Source organism: Geotrypetes seraphini, chromosome 7 (genome assembly GCF_902459505.1).
Source record: "Geotrypetes seraphini chromosome 7, aGeoSer1.1, whole genome shotgun sequence".
In the NCBI taxonomy this organism is placed as follows: Eukaryota; Metazoa; Chordata; class Amphibia; order Gymnophiona; family Dermophiidae; genus Geotrypetes; species Geotrypetes seraphini.
In genome coordinates, this window is record NC_047090.1 from 134949488 (window position 1) to 134966311 (window position 16824).

A 16824-nucleotide genomic window follows, 5' to 3' on the forward strand; every position below is an offset into this window, starting at 1 on the left:
GTTTGATTCACTCTCTCACTAGTTCACTGTTTGTGACTTATTTATTGTTATTAATTCTGCACAGTTGATTTTGCACACTAGGGACGCCCGATGATGGTGTGCTGGCGGGGTGATTCACCTCCGTCTTTGTAAGTGGAAGCGCTGGAGTTTGTTCTCCCGTCGCTAACAACCTCACACTGAGAGCGCCCCTATCCTTCAATTGATATTTGGTACCTGTGTGGTTTGGTTTGTTAGGAGTGATTAGCTGATAGACACACTCATAGAGTCCTTATTGACATTTTTTGCCTCCTTTTTGTATCTTCTTCAGGGAACAAGCATTCGTGCTCCTTCCAAAAGCTACACTGCTTTTCTGTTGGAAGGGGCAGGAGCGCTTGTCCCCTGAAGAATTTACTGTTTTGAATAAAGATCCATTTTGGTTGTTTAAGACATCTCCTTTGTCTTTCCTTATAAATTGCCTATATCCCGATGAGGGGTTTTTCTGTTTTGCCTGCTTTATATAGAATGTAGCCTTATGCTTTTAGGGGAGGAGGAAGATGATCCTAAATACCAATAAATGTAATCACTGACCAAGCAAATATGATAGAAAGATATAAAAAAATTGTCCCAAATTATACTGGGCACCACTGGCTTGATGTAACAAAGAATTTCAAGTGGATCTTCTTGCTAAGCTGTCTGTGTATATTACCTAGAGGCTGACCAAATTTTGGTTTTAGTTTTGGGATTTGGCATCAAAGTTGACCCGAAATCTAGTTCCAGATTTGTGGCATTTTCACCAGAAACAAACTCTACCACCCCCTCCCTGTGATCACTGTATGATACCACAGTGCCCCTGCCCCCTTCCCTCCCCGGGGCCCCAAGGTGCCTGACCAACCTGGGCCTACCTTAATGAAACTTGGTCTAGTGGTCTCTTTAAGGGCAGGAATAGAGACCACTTATTCCTGCCCGCTAGCACTGCTGACTCTGAATGGTTCCAATCTCAAAATGGCTGCCAGGACCTCCCACAACAGTCTCGGCTGCTATTTGGATTCAGCAGTGGCAGCGGGCAGGGAATAAGTGGGCCCTATTCCTGCCTTTGAAGAGACCACTAGACCACCAAGTTTCATTACGGTAAGCCTGGGGAAAGCCTAGGGGACCAGGTCTTTGTACTTGATGAAGGTCTGTTCTGTATGTTAGTAAGGCCAGATATTCTATTACAATGAATTTTCTAAGTTATGATCTATAATAATCTGGCTTGTTTGATATTCTCCAAAACATGCTATTGATGTTCTAGGCCCACCCTAAATTTAAGGTGCTGCCTTTTTGGAGGTAGCATCCTTGAGAGATTTGGAAGTTAGTGCTGTCATGCTAGATTTGTTCTAGGTTCTGAGGGACTTTAATGTGATTTTCTTTACAATGTCTGCTAATGAGAATATTTATGTAGTTGCTATTGAAATAAACACTAGCATGCAAACACATTTCTGATTCTAAGTTCCATGGGGAAATACCTATTGTTACAGAAGAGACCAGGCAGGACTGTATGTATATTAGGGGCAGGAGGAGATTGAACGCTTCAACTCCCATTGAGCTACAATTATCTGGTCGTCCCTTTTCTTGATGTGGTCTACAGATGCTAAGTGTGCACTGCTGCCATCACTGAGGGGTGGGATGAGGCAGGAGACAAATTCTTCTCCTTCATAAAGTAGGAAACCCTTTGACAGCCCAGCCTTACAGCGTTAGCTGCCAGAATATCTGTTGAACCTCAGGGAATGCTGGCAATGTAAGGCTGGGTTGATACCCTTGTCCCTTAGCAAGTGGGAGACTGAAACGCAAACAGAACTTCAACATGTGAAGGAGAAGCAGCTACCACAGGCAGAGGAGCAAAAAGGTGGCAAAATGACAATATTGATTTCCTCAAGTTTATTAAAATTTGTTAACTTGCTTATCATATTTCTAAGCAGCGTACCTAGGTAAATAATATAAAATCTGGGTTTTACATTTAAATATCAAGGACAAACATACATTGACAATAGGTTAGAGGGGAGAAATGCAATATTGGACAGGAGAGCGAGACGATGAGGGTAAGCACATTTGGAGAGGGAATTCTGTTGTGTGATGATCAATGTTGCAGAGGTAGAGAGATTATAGGTCAAACACATCTCTAAATAAGAAAGTTTTAAAGTTAGATTTGAAGCAGTCTAATAATGATGATTCTTCCCATAAATAAATTGGAATGAAATTCCATAATTGCAGAGCATTTACTGAGAAAAATCGATGAATGGGTGGTATTGTATATAATTTGACGCAATGAAGGTATTAATAGATGTTGAGCGTTTTTATCGGAGAGATTTTGAAGGACCATTCGGAATGAGTAGTCTGAATATAAATTCAGAGGTATGAAAAGAACACGTTTTGAATGCTAGAAGTTATATTTTATATGTTATTCTGTGAGAGATTGAAAGGCAATGTGCATTGATAAAAAAAGGTGTCATGTGATCAAACTTTTTCTATTTTATCATCAGTTTAATTACTGTGTTTTGTATTATCTGTAAGCGTCTGAGTTCTTTTTGTGCTATTCCTTTGTATAGAGCATTACAGTAATCGAACTTTGAGATAACTAATGAATGTATTAAGGTGTTTTGTGATGATGGTTCTAGGAGATTTCCTCTATTAGGAGATCAGCTTAGGGAGGTTGAAACTGATTTATAAGTTGTAGGGGACACCAGAAGCTCTAGCATTGACCCTGCTCCACCTTCTACCCCCAAAGCTGTTCTACTGCCCTCCTATCTAGATTGTAAGTTCGGACTTCTTTGTTAAAAATGTAATGATCTGTGCCACGGGCAATCTGTAGATATCTTCCTGGCACATGCTGAAAACCCTCTGCAATGTTGAACATAATGGAAGCAGAAAGCACTGCCTGCTAAAGACAACCCAATGCAGCCTGTGCTTTGAAATATTTTGTGCATCTTCAAACACTGAAGAAATGGCTATCAAGGTATTGAGTTAAACTGCAACTCGTCTACACGTGTAATCAACTTGGGAAAAAGTTTTAAAAACCTGTCTGATTCATGGGCGTCCCTTCTGGTTTTATTAATCTGAAGAGCCAGTGAAGCCACTTTCTCAGCTCCCAGGAGTCTTACATACCACATATCTCCGCAAGATCAAATGCGAAAATTAACAAGCCTAAAAGCAACAAGATGCAGCGATTTTAGTTGCGCACTCGGAAAACATCCAAGGTAATGGAGCTTACCAAGTACAGCTGGCTGACACGCTCTTGACACTTAACGTACGCTTCGTAATCTGCAAAGACTTTAAACCTTTGAGCAAAAGAAAGAATCGGTCAAAAGACAAGATTCAGAAATTCTACAGACCAAATGTGTTTAATTGCTATAAGTTGCTTAGATTTGATGTGACAAGTTATAAATGTAATAGAACCATGAACTTTTCTGCATAGTTAGAGAGGAAAAACAGATACTTCTGCAAGAGATGGCTTGGGGACATCCACTGCTTAATCCTAGGATAAATAGCATAAAATCTGTTTTGCTTCTTGGAATCTTGCCAGGTATCTGTGACCTGGATCGGCCACTGTTGAAAACAGGATACTGGGCTTGATAGTCCTTTTGTCCAGTGGCATGGTAAAAGGGGGAGGGGGGAGTCTAAATTGGGTGGTGACTTGGTGGGGGCACCGGCATCCATCCTCCTCTCCGCCCTCCTCCTCCTTCCCATTCCTCCCTCTGCCGCGTACGTGCCTTCACTTCCTCTCCCCCCACCATACCAGTAGCTCTTCACCGGCGCGAGCAGCAACTCCAACCTGCTGCTCACGCCAGCGTTGGCTCTCCCTCCAACGTCACATCCGAGTCCCGCGCCTAGAAGTGACGTTAAGAGGGAGAGCCGACGTGGACAGCAAGTTGGGTGATGCTGCTCACACCAGAAAGTTAAAGAGGTTTGGAGGAAGGAAAGGAGCGTATGCGTGCGGCAGGGGAGGGGCCCCTCCGCCCTGGGCAACTCTCGCCCTGGCCTCGTCACTGTTTTGGTCTGTCCCAGTAAAGCAATTCTCATGTGCTTAAGACGGCGAGGTGGTTGACCGTTGCCTCAGAAACTGACCTGTCATGCTGAAAGAGCATGTTGACGACATCTTTGAAGAGATCAGGCTGCTTGGGTGAAAAGAAACCACTCTTTATCTGATCAATGGTCTGCTTCAGGTCTGGCAGTTTATCGTAATACTCCTGAGCATTGTATCTGTAACATAGAAGAGGCAACTTTGTTCTAGTAGGTAAGCAATGGAGGTTCTGAAATATGACAAACCTCATAAACAATTGAGCGTAGGACAAAGGTGTGCTGCCGCTTTAAAGCCTTACTGGTAGCGCTGTGAGGGGGTATGGGGGGAAACCCCCCTACTATATGTATAAGTTCTTGCACTCCCGTTTGGGGGGGAGAACCCCCAAGTACACTAAAAACTCCTGAGTTTCAGTGTACTTGGGGGAATCCTCCCCAAATGGAAGCTCGAGGACATATATGTAGTGGCAGGTTTCCCCACCCTCACAGCGCTAACGGTACGGCTTGAAAGTGGTGGGAGCAGCGGCGCACATACATCCTGTGCGCAATTGTCAGCACGCCAAAGACTGGCGCGCTTTTGACGGGTCACCCATAAACCACATTATTGTATACTGATCTGTACTCTTATATTACTGTAAATATCATAAAAACAGCATAAATCACTACATATATCTATCTGCCTTCTACAACTAAACAGAATCAACTCTGTGATCTTAAGTGTGGTATCTCGGGGCTAAGAAGGCATTAAAAAAAATGTAAATGTAATTCTTTATATTCCACAGGACCTCTGTTCAATCACCGAATACAGCTCTGAAAGTTTCTTAGAATTACACTGCTGAGGTCATGGGTTTTGTGCACTGACTTTTTACACACTTGGAAGCAATTTGAGTTGTGTTTTCTGCCATTTCAGATCAGCCTTGCAACACGTTCACCTTTTCCGGACCTCTGAGTTCCAGCAAAAGCAAATAAAGCCAGCAGTTGAGCAGCTCTCATGCCAAGACATACCCTCTTTTGTCCAGCTCTTTAACATCCTCCACTCTCATGCCAAATATGAACAAGTTCTCTTCACCAGCCTCCTCAGCCATCTCCACGTTCGCACCGTCCATGGTGCCTATGGTTAGAGCTCCATTCAGCATGAACTTCATGTTGCCTGTACCAGAGGCCTCAGTGCCTGCTGTGGAAATCTGCTCCGACAAGTCTGTTGCTGGAATTACTGCCAATTAAATACCATGCTGTTAGAAAATCAGGAAATGTGAAAGGCAGCCAAGACTAGGCTACACTCAAGCTCGTCAAACCGCGCATCTAGAATTAACGCATTTTGGCAGCAAAACCTACAGTTGGGCACAGCAAGTCAAGAGTTAGCTTGCTTTAATTCCAGAAATTTTTCCAGCCCAACCACCACCACCTTGTTATACATATATATCTCCATGCCTCCAGTATAGAGAATGACATGGGGACAAAGTTTTCCCCACTCCCGCGGGAACTCATTTTCCCATCCTGGAAAGTTCTTTTCCTATCCCTGCCCCATTCCTGCAAGCTCTGTCCTCACCTGTACAAGCCTCAAACACTTTAAAATCATAAGTACCAACATTCTAGAGCTCGGATTGTGATGTCATAACGCCTCATTCCACCAATGCCTAAGCTCCGTCGTCATTTGCACAAGCCTCAAACACTTTAAAATCATAAGTGTTCGAGGATTGTGCGGGTAAGGCAGAGCTTACAGGAATGGGATGGAGACAGGGACAGTGACAAAACTCACGGGGATGGGACGGGGAACGTGAATTCCTGCGGAGATGGGGAAAAATTTGTCCCTGTGTCATTCTCTACTCCAGTACAGTTGTCTTGTAGGGTTTAAAAAAAAAAAAAAAAAAAAAAGAGAGAGAGGGCCCTAATTGGTCCCAAGTTATGGCATGACCTTCTGCTTGTATTGTGTTTGACTTTTTAGAAAGCAAGTGAAAGCTTTCAATGCGGTTGGGTGCATTACTGCTTTAGCTAAGCTATTAGTCAACACTATTTTTTACATGCGTTTCTATTGCTTTGTGTTTTGCTGTTATATTTGTTTTGTTGGTTGGTTTTATTTTGCCATGCACTTACTGTACACCACTAAGGCACTACAGGCAATAGGTGGCTTATATTTATGTATTTATAACAAATTTCTCTCTTGAATGCCTAAATACACTTCTCCCTCTGTATTCGCTGTGATACGGGATTAACAGAACCGCAAATAACTTTTTCTTATGCTATTCGCTGTTTTCTATTCAAAACCATAGTGACTATGGTGAAACCGCAAATAACATGGTGGGAGACCTGGCCTGTTCCTGAAGGAGAGGCAAAACACGGTGAAGAAAATGCCAGGAATCAGCAATTTTCTCTGTAAACACTTGGAATCAGCGATTTCTCTATGCAAGCTGATGTAATTGGGGGGGAGGAGCCAGCAAGCTAAAAACCTTAAATAATCAAAACCACGATTGCTGAAACCGCGAATACGGAGGGAGAAGTGTAGGTTCTTTCAGCTTGGCATGCTCTTTTGTATGAATTTGGAAAAGGAGGGCTGACATTCAAATGGAGTTATGCTCGCTGGGGACACCCACTACAGGCACTGGTTATGGTACTTGCTTTTAATCCTATGCTAGATAAAGAAGTTGGGTTACTTTTTTTCTGGGTTTTTTTAATAGCATATTAGCACAAGTGGCCCAAAACTACATATACATTCAGGCATGATCACTTATACCAGCCGTATAGCAGGTACTGTGGCACAGTATGGAGCTGGACCACTCCAGGTGCCGTCTTAGTTGGGGCATCAGCACCTCTTCTCCTCTCTGCCCCACAGTACCATTAACTCTTTGCTAGTGCGAGCAGCCTCTCCAACCTGCTGCTCGTGCCGGCCTCGGCTCTTCCTCTGAAGTTACATCTAGGTTGCAGGACAAGAAGTGACCTCAGAGGGCCGGTATGGGCAGCAGGTTGGAGATGCTGTTTGCACAAAGAGTTAAAAAGGTATGGAGGGGAAGGGAAGTTGCGCACACATGCGGTGGAGGGTGCCACTACCCTGGGGCCACCTACTCTTGCTATGTCACTGAGCTAGTGTAAACATACTTGCCTAGAAATTAGCATGCAGAGATATGCATAGACTAAAGTGTGGTATTCTAAGACTAGAGCAGATGTTTTTTGTGTGGCAGGTGTTAAAATGTGGAACGCATTGATGGGGTAGTTATGCCTATGCGCTGACAGATTGAAATTTTAAAAAAACAACAACCAAAAAACCTATTGACAAACACAGCTATTTGTATCTGCTTTCACGTAAGCAAAGATTTCTATTTGTATAGGTAATAGATGGAAGTGGGCAAGAAATGTTATGAAGACTCAGCTTTTTGTAATGTTGATTGTATGTTTTATACAGATAATAAATATAACTTACTTGCACACTTACTTGCACACTCTGTCAAACTCCACCCACAACTACACCTCTTGGCAAAGTACACACATCAAACCCTAGTGTGTATTTTTCCCATTAGTTGGTATTCTGAGAAACTATTTATATGCATTAATGACTAGAATACTGCTCTTTATGCACCTTCTTGCTTCCTGAAAATAGGCTCCTTAGAGCATTATCCCCTACTGTGTAACTGGCCTGCACCAATATTTAAATGGGGCTGATGGTCACCACCGTTGAACATCAGCCCCTAAGTTTCTATTGGCTTCAATGTGTCAAATAGCTTTCAGTTGAGACTACTTGTTACTTCGGAAGGGGGGTCAAGGGGCGTGCCTGCCCCAATGCACTAGTTGTTCCCATGCAGGAGAGGGTTCTCTAAGTACATTAATACTAGATGGTTTAAAACCATCATTTGATATCTTGCTCCAGTCATAAAATGCAAGCTGCAATCCTTATATTAGTTGTACAAAAGCAAATCCTACCCTCAATTTCACCGCATGGCGGATTTCACTTTATATCCTCCCATAACATCTTATTGAATGGAAGAAATTTACTGGACGATGCCTTGGTATGTTAAGAATTTGCTGAAATTTTGCTTTCTGCCTCTTACTTTAAATTTTGGCTCACTGTACAGTTAAGATAGAGGTGAGAATAATGCACCATAGCCAATAAATAAAGAGGGCTAACAAGATTAGAAACATGACATATGCAATCAATGGGTAGCCTACAATTATGCAATCAATAAGCATTTTCTAGCTTATCCCACGCAGAATAAAAAAAACAAAACGGTGAAGAGGTAGTCTGGATAAATACAAAAGTTAAAATATTTTTAAATTTTCAGAATGAGTAGTGTGGGAACCAGAGGTAAACTGCCATGTTTATCTGTTGAGAATTACTGTACAGTGTTTGGCAGATACCCTTTTCAGCAAGCGATACTCTGTAGTTCTCTAAAAAGATGACCTTCAGTTTGCTTCCAACCACAGGGTCATTGTTGACCACGTCTCCCACAGCCGTGATGAGTTTGATGATCATCTTGGCCATGTGATATCCTGGTGCAGCCTGGAAAAAAAAAATTAAAAAAAAGAGGACACACTATAGCAAGCTAATGTCACAAAGTGTTTCTAATGGTCTTGTACTCATTCCTTATGTGTGTATGCCCTTAGCATAATTTTAAAAAAAACTCAGCCTAGCTGATACTATTCTGATTTCTGAAATGTAAGTGCCAATGAACCACTTATAGTGTAACAGAGATTTAAAAAAATGAACAATGAAAATGAATAAATGATCTCGTGTGAAATTAACTTCTGTAAGTAGTCACACATTCGAACCTTCTTTCGGTGCTACAACATATGCTCAGAGACATGAAGCCCTTCCAGGGACAGAGGTCCCTATAGAAGGACCCACCACTCAATCATCACATATGTGAAACTGTGGTAAATAATTCTCAATTGTGTATTGTTTAAACTTAAAAAAATAGAAAAATCTTAAGCTAAACATCTCAAAGTGTCTTGGGAGTCCCAACGTGAACCAGATTTCACTGTCTTCCTCAAGGAACCCAATGAAAAATCGATGTTTAAACGTGTTTAACTAAGGAAGTAGGATGGTGAGCTAATTCTTTGATTTTAATTTCAAACAAAAATTATCTGTCATTATACAGAGTACAAGTTCTTCTTCTCTCCGCTTCATAATTTTCCACCCTAAACTCTTATATGTCCTAGCTATCTTGAATAGATTGTAAGCTCTTATCGAGTGTGTGTGCAGTGCTGTGTAATTCTAGCAGCATTCTAGAAATAGATTTGAACCGATTTAATCTTGCCATCAAAAATCCACCAGTCTAAAACAATGGGATCACAGAACTAAATACGCAAAATGTTTTCATCATCATACCTCCTCAAATATAGCAGCATCTACTATGGTAACATTTTCCTCACTGGGGAAATGCCCCCTTTATCTTTTAGTGTATGCTTATGAAAAGGTTATTTTCCTCTAGGTACAGAAGGGGAAAATCAGTAATTTAGTTCCCTCTCTGGCATTTTTTGTCACTCCTGCTAGTCTACTGAGGAAGTTCTCATATTCAGCCCACTCTCCCATATGCCACCAACAGCACAGAGAAACACATAGGGTTCACATACTGCTAAGGGTGTACAGTTGCCACAATTATAGCAGTGTTTTAGCACTGGAGCAGCTGTTTGAACGAGGGAGTAATATACAGTAGCTCTGAAATGTAGATGCTCTTGTAGACCATGGAAATGAAATTACATTATACTAATATGGTCTAAAAGAGTAAACCCCTCAACCTCGTGTTCTCTCCCATAACAGCCTGCTGTGTTTCAAGGAACCTGTCCAACACTGGGCTTTTACAACCCGGGCCAATCCCATCAGCAGCTGGGGTGTTTGTGTAGCAACGCGACAGCAGTGATCCTTTATAAAATGAGAATTTGTAGGGCAGTTAGTGCTTTTCATGCCATGGCTTGCCTTTAAAACTGTAATACTGTTTTAAAATCACTTCTCAGGGACTAGATTAATTTTCTTGAGTGACCCGAACTGCCTGAACACCATGCAACAGCTAACAAATTGTTGTCGCATGTACAATCAGTATCGCACATGTGCATATCGTGCCCAGATATGCTCTGAAGGTACTGCATTAAAGAAACAGAACAAAAAGGACAAAAGCTTTGAAATTACCTACAGAAACAGCGCACACAAACAGGCGCACTCAGAGAACTCCCCTGATTACTAAGGAGCTGAAAAATTGGGTTCCAGGGATCTTTCATTTTCAACCTGGACTACATGGTATTCAAACTGTGTTAGCCAAAGGAGAGGAACGAGGTTAGTCCTGCATCGGTACACTGTTTAAAAAGTAAGAGGTAAACCAACTCTTAAAAAAAAAGAACTCACCTTGCCTCCAATTATAACTGTTCTTGGTACAAATGTCTTTGTAGGATCTCTCTTAATACCTGAAACAGACAATTGACATTTAAGAGCAAACATGCACCAGTTGTCTTTGATTAGTTATGCCATTTGAATTTCATTGGTTTACTTTTTTAAAATTATTTTGGCATATTTTATTTTGCTTTTCCCCAGTATATTTTTTATTTGTACCTCGCTTAGAAATTGGATAAGCGATATTATCAAATTTTAATATAAACTTGAACATAGGAGTTGTCCTACTGGACCAGACCAAAGGCTCTTGAAGCCCAGTATACTGTTTCCAAAAGTGGCCAGTCCAGGTCACAAATACTTGGCAGAGTCCTAAAAGTGATAAGATATCATGCTATTTAACCCCACAGATAAGCAGTGGCTTTCCCTAAGACTAATCTTAACAACTATGGATTTTTTCTCCAGGAATCTGTCCAAACCCTTTTTTTCCAGCCCAACTATGCTATTTTCATCACATCCTTTGGCAAGGAGTTCCAGAACTTAAATTAAGCAAGAGTGAAAAAATAATTCTCTCAGATGTTTTCAGTACACTAGTCAGTCATTTAATAACTGCAGACTTCAAGGGCCTCTGTTCTCTATGGGCACCTTCCCAACAGCTCAAGGTCCCACTAGCCCCAAGTCTCCTGCTCGGGTGTGAGAATATACCGCTGTCGACTTAATCCTTATCTCAAATATTGGGGAGTCAGTACTCTAATCAAATACCTACAATTTACTAGAATAGCATCTCTATATGCCTAGATTGAGCACATGTTGAGTACAGCACATTGTGCCAACAATATATTTGAATAAGCTGCTATTTCCCTTACCTTTATCTCTAGTAAAATGTGTCTGTACCCTTATTCATATGCCTCAGTCTGTGACCCGTCAAATGCGCGCACGACAATTGTGCCCCGACAAAAGTGCTCCATACAGCGGATACTATTTTGTGTTTTTTTTGAGGAGGGGTGTTGGGGACCCCCCCACTACACTTAAAATATTCACTTGGTATCTAGTGTTAGGGTAAGGTTTAGATGAGGATTATGGGAACACCATCTAAACCTTACCCTAACACTAGCATGATTCACGGGGCACCATTGTCCTGTGTGCATTTGTCGGTGTACCATCTCAGTCCTATGGCAATATAAATGTGATTGTACCACTATCTGTATGCCTCGAAAACTTTGTGCATGTATCGCTGTGACCAGTGCTCCCTCTAAGCGGGCGGGTGTTGTGAGCAAACTTTTTTCGCTGTGAGCTAAAAATATCGGGCGCCAGCAAGTTATGAGCCAACTCGCCCGATTCTCCTCTCGCCGCCCTGCCATCTGCCGTACGCCGTGCGCTGTGACGAGAAACTTGTGCGCTGCGATGTAATATTTTGTGCGCCAGCGCACGCCAGCGCAGCTTAGCGGGAACACTGGCTGTGACCCGTTCTTGGCTCCTGGGGAAGACGGGCTAGAAAATTAATTAAATAAATAAATAAAATAAGCTAAGTTGTGGGCACTGCCAGAGTGTGGCACTCACGATTGTACATGGTGATTACGTGAAGGCAGTTCAGGAGCTGCCGTTTGTACTCATGGATTCTCTTCACATGCACATCGAAAATGGAGGAAAGGTTGATCTTCACTTTATACTCGTTCTCTAGGTACTGAGCAAACTTGAGCTTGTTTTCCTGTGAATCCAAGCACACACGGTAAGTGCACAGAATTTTACTGTTCCAATGATAATTCTGACAAAAATAACGTCAAACGCTTACCTCTTTCACCTTTGCAACGTCACGAATGAAAGCATCGTCATTAACAAATTTCTTCAATTTTACCAACTGGCCGAGGTCCTTCACATATTCTTCCCCTATTTTCTTTGGATTAAAAACAACATTATTTGCAGTAGGCATGCTTCTTATTCCACACAAATTAAAGGAGGAAGATATAAATTCAAAATTTTTAGGTCAGGAAATCATAAAATAAAGGCCTGTCTTACAAAGCCACGCTAGCAGCTGCCGTGCGGCAACAGCCCTGAAGCTCTTTAAATCTCTATGGTCTTCGGGGCCGTTACCACGCAGCAGCCGTAAGTGCGGCTTTGTAAAACAGGCCCTAAATGACCAAGATGATTATCCACCCACCAAGCAAGAAATGTAAATGAGCCACTGCAACCTTGAGAGTTGGCAAGACAGTGAATGAATCTACTCAGCTACCAGATAAAATCCTGTGCATTCACCACAAATGCTTTACCTCTCCCAACTTTAGCTAATCAGGCTTGTTAGGCAAAGGTGTCACCAATTTCACACACTACTGACAAATTCCCTTATCTGTTCTAACAGCTAGATTTGGACTGGTCCTGCTGCCACCCCCCCCCCCATTTACCCCTTCATAATACTCATTTGACATAAGAATTAATTATTGACTAGACAGACACGTTCTCGGTGGGTGTAAAACCAGGCCGCAGCTTTGTTTATTAAGCAGAAACACCACTACATAGTTTACCAACAGTTAACCCCACCCCAAACTACAACAAGAAACTGCACATTGCATTTTGATCTGACCCCACCCTACTAGGCCCCTCCCTGATAGCTAGGGCCCGAGGTTGGCATAGACCTCCAGGCCGTTTTGGGTCAACTGACTCTTAAGATACTGCTCAGCGAGCTTTAAGACCTGATATTTCTCATCGCCTGATGAGCGCATAACCTTGTAGCTTGGGGATACTGTGAGCTGAACCCTTTTATTTCTGCCTTTGAACTAGCTTGTTATAAAAGATTCCTGGACAGAACTCTTGCTTTCCAGGCAGGTAAATTGAAAGACTGGTTGGGTAATACTATCATGCGCGCTCCATCTTATTTTAGTTTTAGAAAATCAGTAAAAACGCAATTGTTTGACCAATTTGTAACCTAAGAATTCATTGTTTTACTTTATTTTTATCCTGCATGTATGTATTTCTGGTGATTTGTATTGTTTTTTTTTCACTGATTGTCCAGCAATTCTTATTGTTAACCGCCTCGAACTGTTATGGCTTTGGCAGTATATAAGAATAAAATTATTATTAACTAGGGTGAGTGGGCGGATGACGATCTGCCTCTGATGGAAAGGGGGAAAAAGACCTGTGTCCCCAGGAGCTGTTCTTTTAAAATACTCTTCCAGCCAGCCCACCTCCCAAACTACCTTGTCCAAACCTGCTAGTCACCTTCGGCAGGAAAATCAGATTTAAAGCCCTTTCATCTACTACACCCTACCCCCCTTACCCCGCACCTTATCTCCTGGAGCCTGCACCCCTCCCCCATTCTCCTTCCTCGACTTCCTGACTCCTTCCCAAAGGATGATCAAACACGGGCCATCCAGCCCAAAGTTACTTGCACCCACCGAGACAAGCTCTTGGGCTTCCTCTTAGTGCACATCCACAGGAGTTAAACACTCTGCCCCTCATTAAACCTCCTCCTTCGGTTTCAAAAATGTAGGCGCACACTTTGCTCTTTCAACACAGGGGAAACTCCCCCAAAGTTTTTCTTCTTCTTGTTTCCCTGCCTTTATGGCCTATAAAGGACACAAAATGGGAAATGTACATTTGTTGGCAACATGTGAAACATTGTCATTCCTGTTCTCTCAGGGTTTCCGCAGCTGGCATTGTGCTTGTTGCAGGTTTCCGGGTCTCGCTGCATCTTTGTCAGGTAGAAACCGACATTTCAGCCACCATGCTGTGGCTTTCTTCAGGGTATGCTCTGAAGTCTGCAGTGTGATTTTTTGAATAGTGGGTTCACTGACCTGACAAAGACGCAGCGAGACCCGGAAACCTGCAACAAGCACATTGCCAGCCGCGGAAACCCTCAGAGAACATCTAATCCAGCTCCATCAGGAGAACATCTTTAAACCTACCAGAGACCTTTTCCATTCTATGGACTTTCACAACAAAACTCAAATTTCTGACCAACTGACTTTCCCGCCAAAATTCAAATTGGTGGACTTCCCTGTTCCCAATCATGCCAGTGAACCCACTATTTACAAAGTCACACTGCAGACTGAAACATTGGTTTCTACCTGACAAAGACATCGAGACTCAGAATCCTATAACAAGCATTGTCATTCCTCATTTCAGTAACCTGTAATGTTATGAAGTACAATGGTAAAAAATACCTACATACAGTTTGTCTATTTTAAATGTGCGCAGTGGAATTGGAAGGATGAGGACAAGGAACATAACATGTATGGCTATAATCAGGATGCCTATGTGAGACGTTCAAAAAGGTGTCTATTTTATAAAAAAGAAAAGTCACTAAATCAGCCCCAGAAGTACACAAATGCTGATGCAAATGCAGGTGTGTGCTCAACATATATTTGTGGATTTTATAATATAGGCACTCCACCTGAAATATGTCCCTGGGAAAACCTATGAGTGAAACTAGGCATATATCTCACACCTACTTTCCTTGAGTGTACTTTTTATGTACCTAACTGATTGAAACATGTTTAGATAATTGTGCACATACAGAGAAAGCTTTATTAAATCAACCTTAAAACAACAGGTACCAAATTATTTCCATGCCCTAAAATGTCTTCTTTCCGAATTTCTTGACCTGGCTACACTGCATGCATGCTAAAGTTCAGATGTAGTTTTGGCAGCTCTGTGGGACAATTTCCAACCAGGCCAGCGGGGTAACTACTTCACACATAGGATCTCTAATTAGAAAATGAATGGTATAAAATAAACTAAGGCCAGTACTGGGCAATCCTGCACGTTCTGGGTTCCATATATGATTATTTTGTTTAGGATGAGCTGGGGAGGGCTTTGATAGAAGCTCCAGTGACAGGATGGATAGGCTAGAGCAGGCTTCAATGGCAGTTCCAGCAGTGGGAACCTAAAGATAGTACAGAGTGGACTTCTATGGTCTATTGCCCAGAAATATTGAAGAAAAGACAATTTAACCACAAATATACTGTATAATGAGTGAGACTATTGGGCAGACTCGATGGACTGTTCAGGTCTTTATCTGCTGTAATTTACTGTCACAAAACCGCACTAGCGTTTTTATGGCTGGTCGTGGCGGTAACAGCTCTGACACTCAGAATTCTTACGAGCATTGAAGCTGTTACCGCCACGGCCGGCGCTAAAAACTGCACCACGGTTTTGTAACAGAGGAAATATGTTACTTAGATATATGTCCTCTCTGCTTAGGCTATGAAAGCACATTGCCCTTTTTTTTTTTTATAATTAAAAGCAACACATGTGATACACACATTCACCTTTATAAAATTATCCCAGGGAAGAGGTGCACACATTCCTACCAGATCCAGGATAGACAATTGTGTACATGTATGTCTCAATAAAAGTCACATACATGTGCATACAATTTAAAAAAAAAATGAGCACAATGCAGCCACTGTTCCATCTAGGCTATGCCTATAATAACATAAAAAGGAGAGACTAGAACTTCTCTGCATTTTTTTTTTTTTAATATGCATACATCACATTCACTTAAAAGAGCCTATCTGGACATATTAAAATCTGTTCTACACACTCGGGCTCATTTCTATGAAAGAAAATTAGTCCCTATTAGTCCTAACACGACACTTATGTAAAAAAGTCCAAAAATGTGCCTATTTTATAAAAACAAAAAGGTGCCTCCGACTTTATAAAACGTGCTCCTACAATGACCCAGTCGTGCAGAAATTTATATCTACTCTGAAGTTGTAACTGTGCACACATGTGTACAGTTGCCTTCGCTTAAGTGCAAGCCCTCCAGACCAGACCGCGACGTGTGCTTAAACGGAGTGTGCACTTAATTGGAGTACCACTTTTTAGTCATGAAAAATCACAGTACACTAGTCAAATTGTTGTGTTTTTGTTTCCCTTCCTGGACAGTATGTATCCTGGACAGATTGTGATAGAAACATAGAAACATAGAAAAAAGCAGCAGAAAAGGGCTATAGCCCACCAAGTCTGCCCATTCCAAGTATCCCCTCCCCTGAATTTACTCCCTTAAAGATCCCACGTGAGTATCCCATTTTCTCTTAAAATCCGTCACGCTGCTGGCCTTTATCACCTGGAGTGGGAGTCTGTTCCAATGATCCACTACTCTTTCGGTGAAGAAGTACTTCCTGGAGTATCTTGAGTGATGTATCTTGCCTCTTGTTCACCGTTTTACATTGGCTGCTTTACCAATAAAAATTATTCCCAAAACCCCCCCCCCCAAAAAAAAAACTTTTATTCAGCAAAAAAATACACAATTTAACACGGTTCAGTTTTAGAAACAGCACTGTTCCATCTAATGCAATACACTGTAAACCTTTTTTAAACCAACATTCTACTGAAATAATCAGTCATTGTTTTCTGCACGTAGATTGCACGATTCAGGCTGTGTATCTGACTACTGATGTTGTAAAACTGTCCATAGTCATGACATCCATTTATCTCCAGATAACAACGCAGCATGTGTAGGAGACAATCTCTGCAGGTGTTTC

The 16824-nt window shown here is 41.9% G+C and overlaps 1 protein-coding gene across 1 annotated transcript in view; it reads right to left on the reverse strand.

The window, feature by feature from the left end:
• Nucleotides 1-16824, reverse strand: part of PYGL (glycogen phosphorylase L) — a 99405-nt gene that overhangs the window by 6474 nt on the left and 76107 nt on the right. The window contains exons 13-19 of the mRNA XM_033951915.1: nt 12135-12236; nt 11903-12050; nt 10361-10419; nt 8380-8521; nt 5038-5245; nt 4081-4215; nt 3227-3293 (exon numbers count right to left, since the gene is read on the reverse strand). Of these exons, the coding sequence (XP_033807806.1) occupies nt 3227-3293; nt 4081-4215; nt 5038-5245; nt 8380-8521; nt 10361-10419; nt 11903-12050; nt 12135-12236 (861 nt within the window). The remainder of the gene's footprint in view (nt 1-3226; nt 3294-4080; nt 4216-5037; nt 5246-8379; nt 8522-10360; nt 10420-11902; nt 12051-12134; nt 12237-16824) is intronic.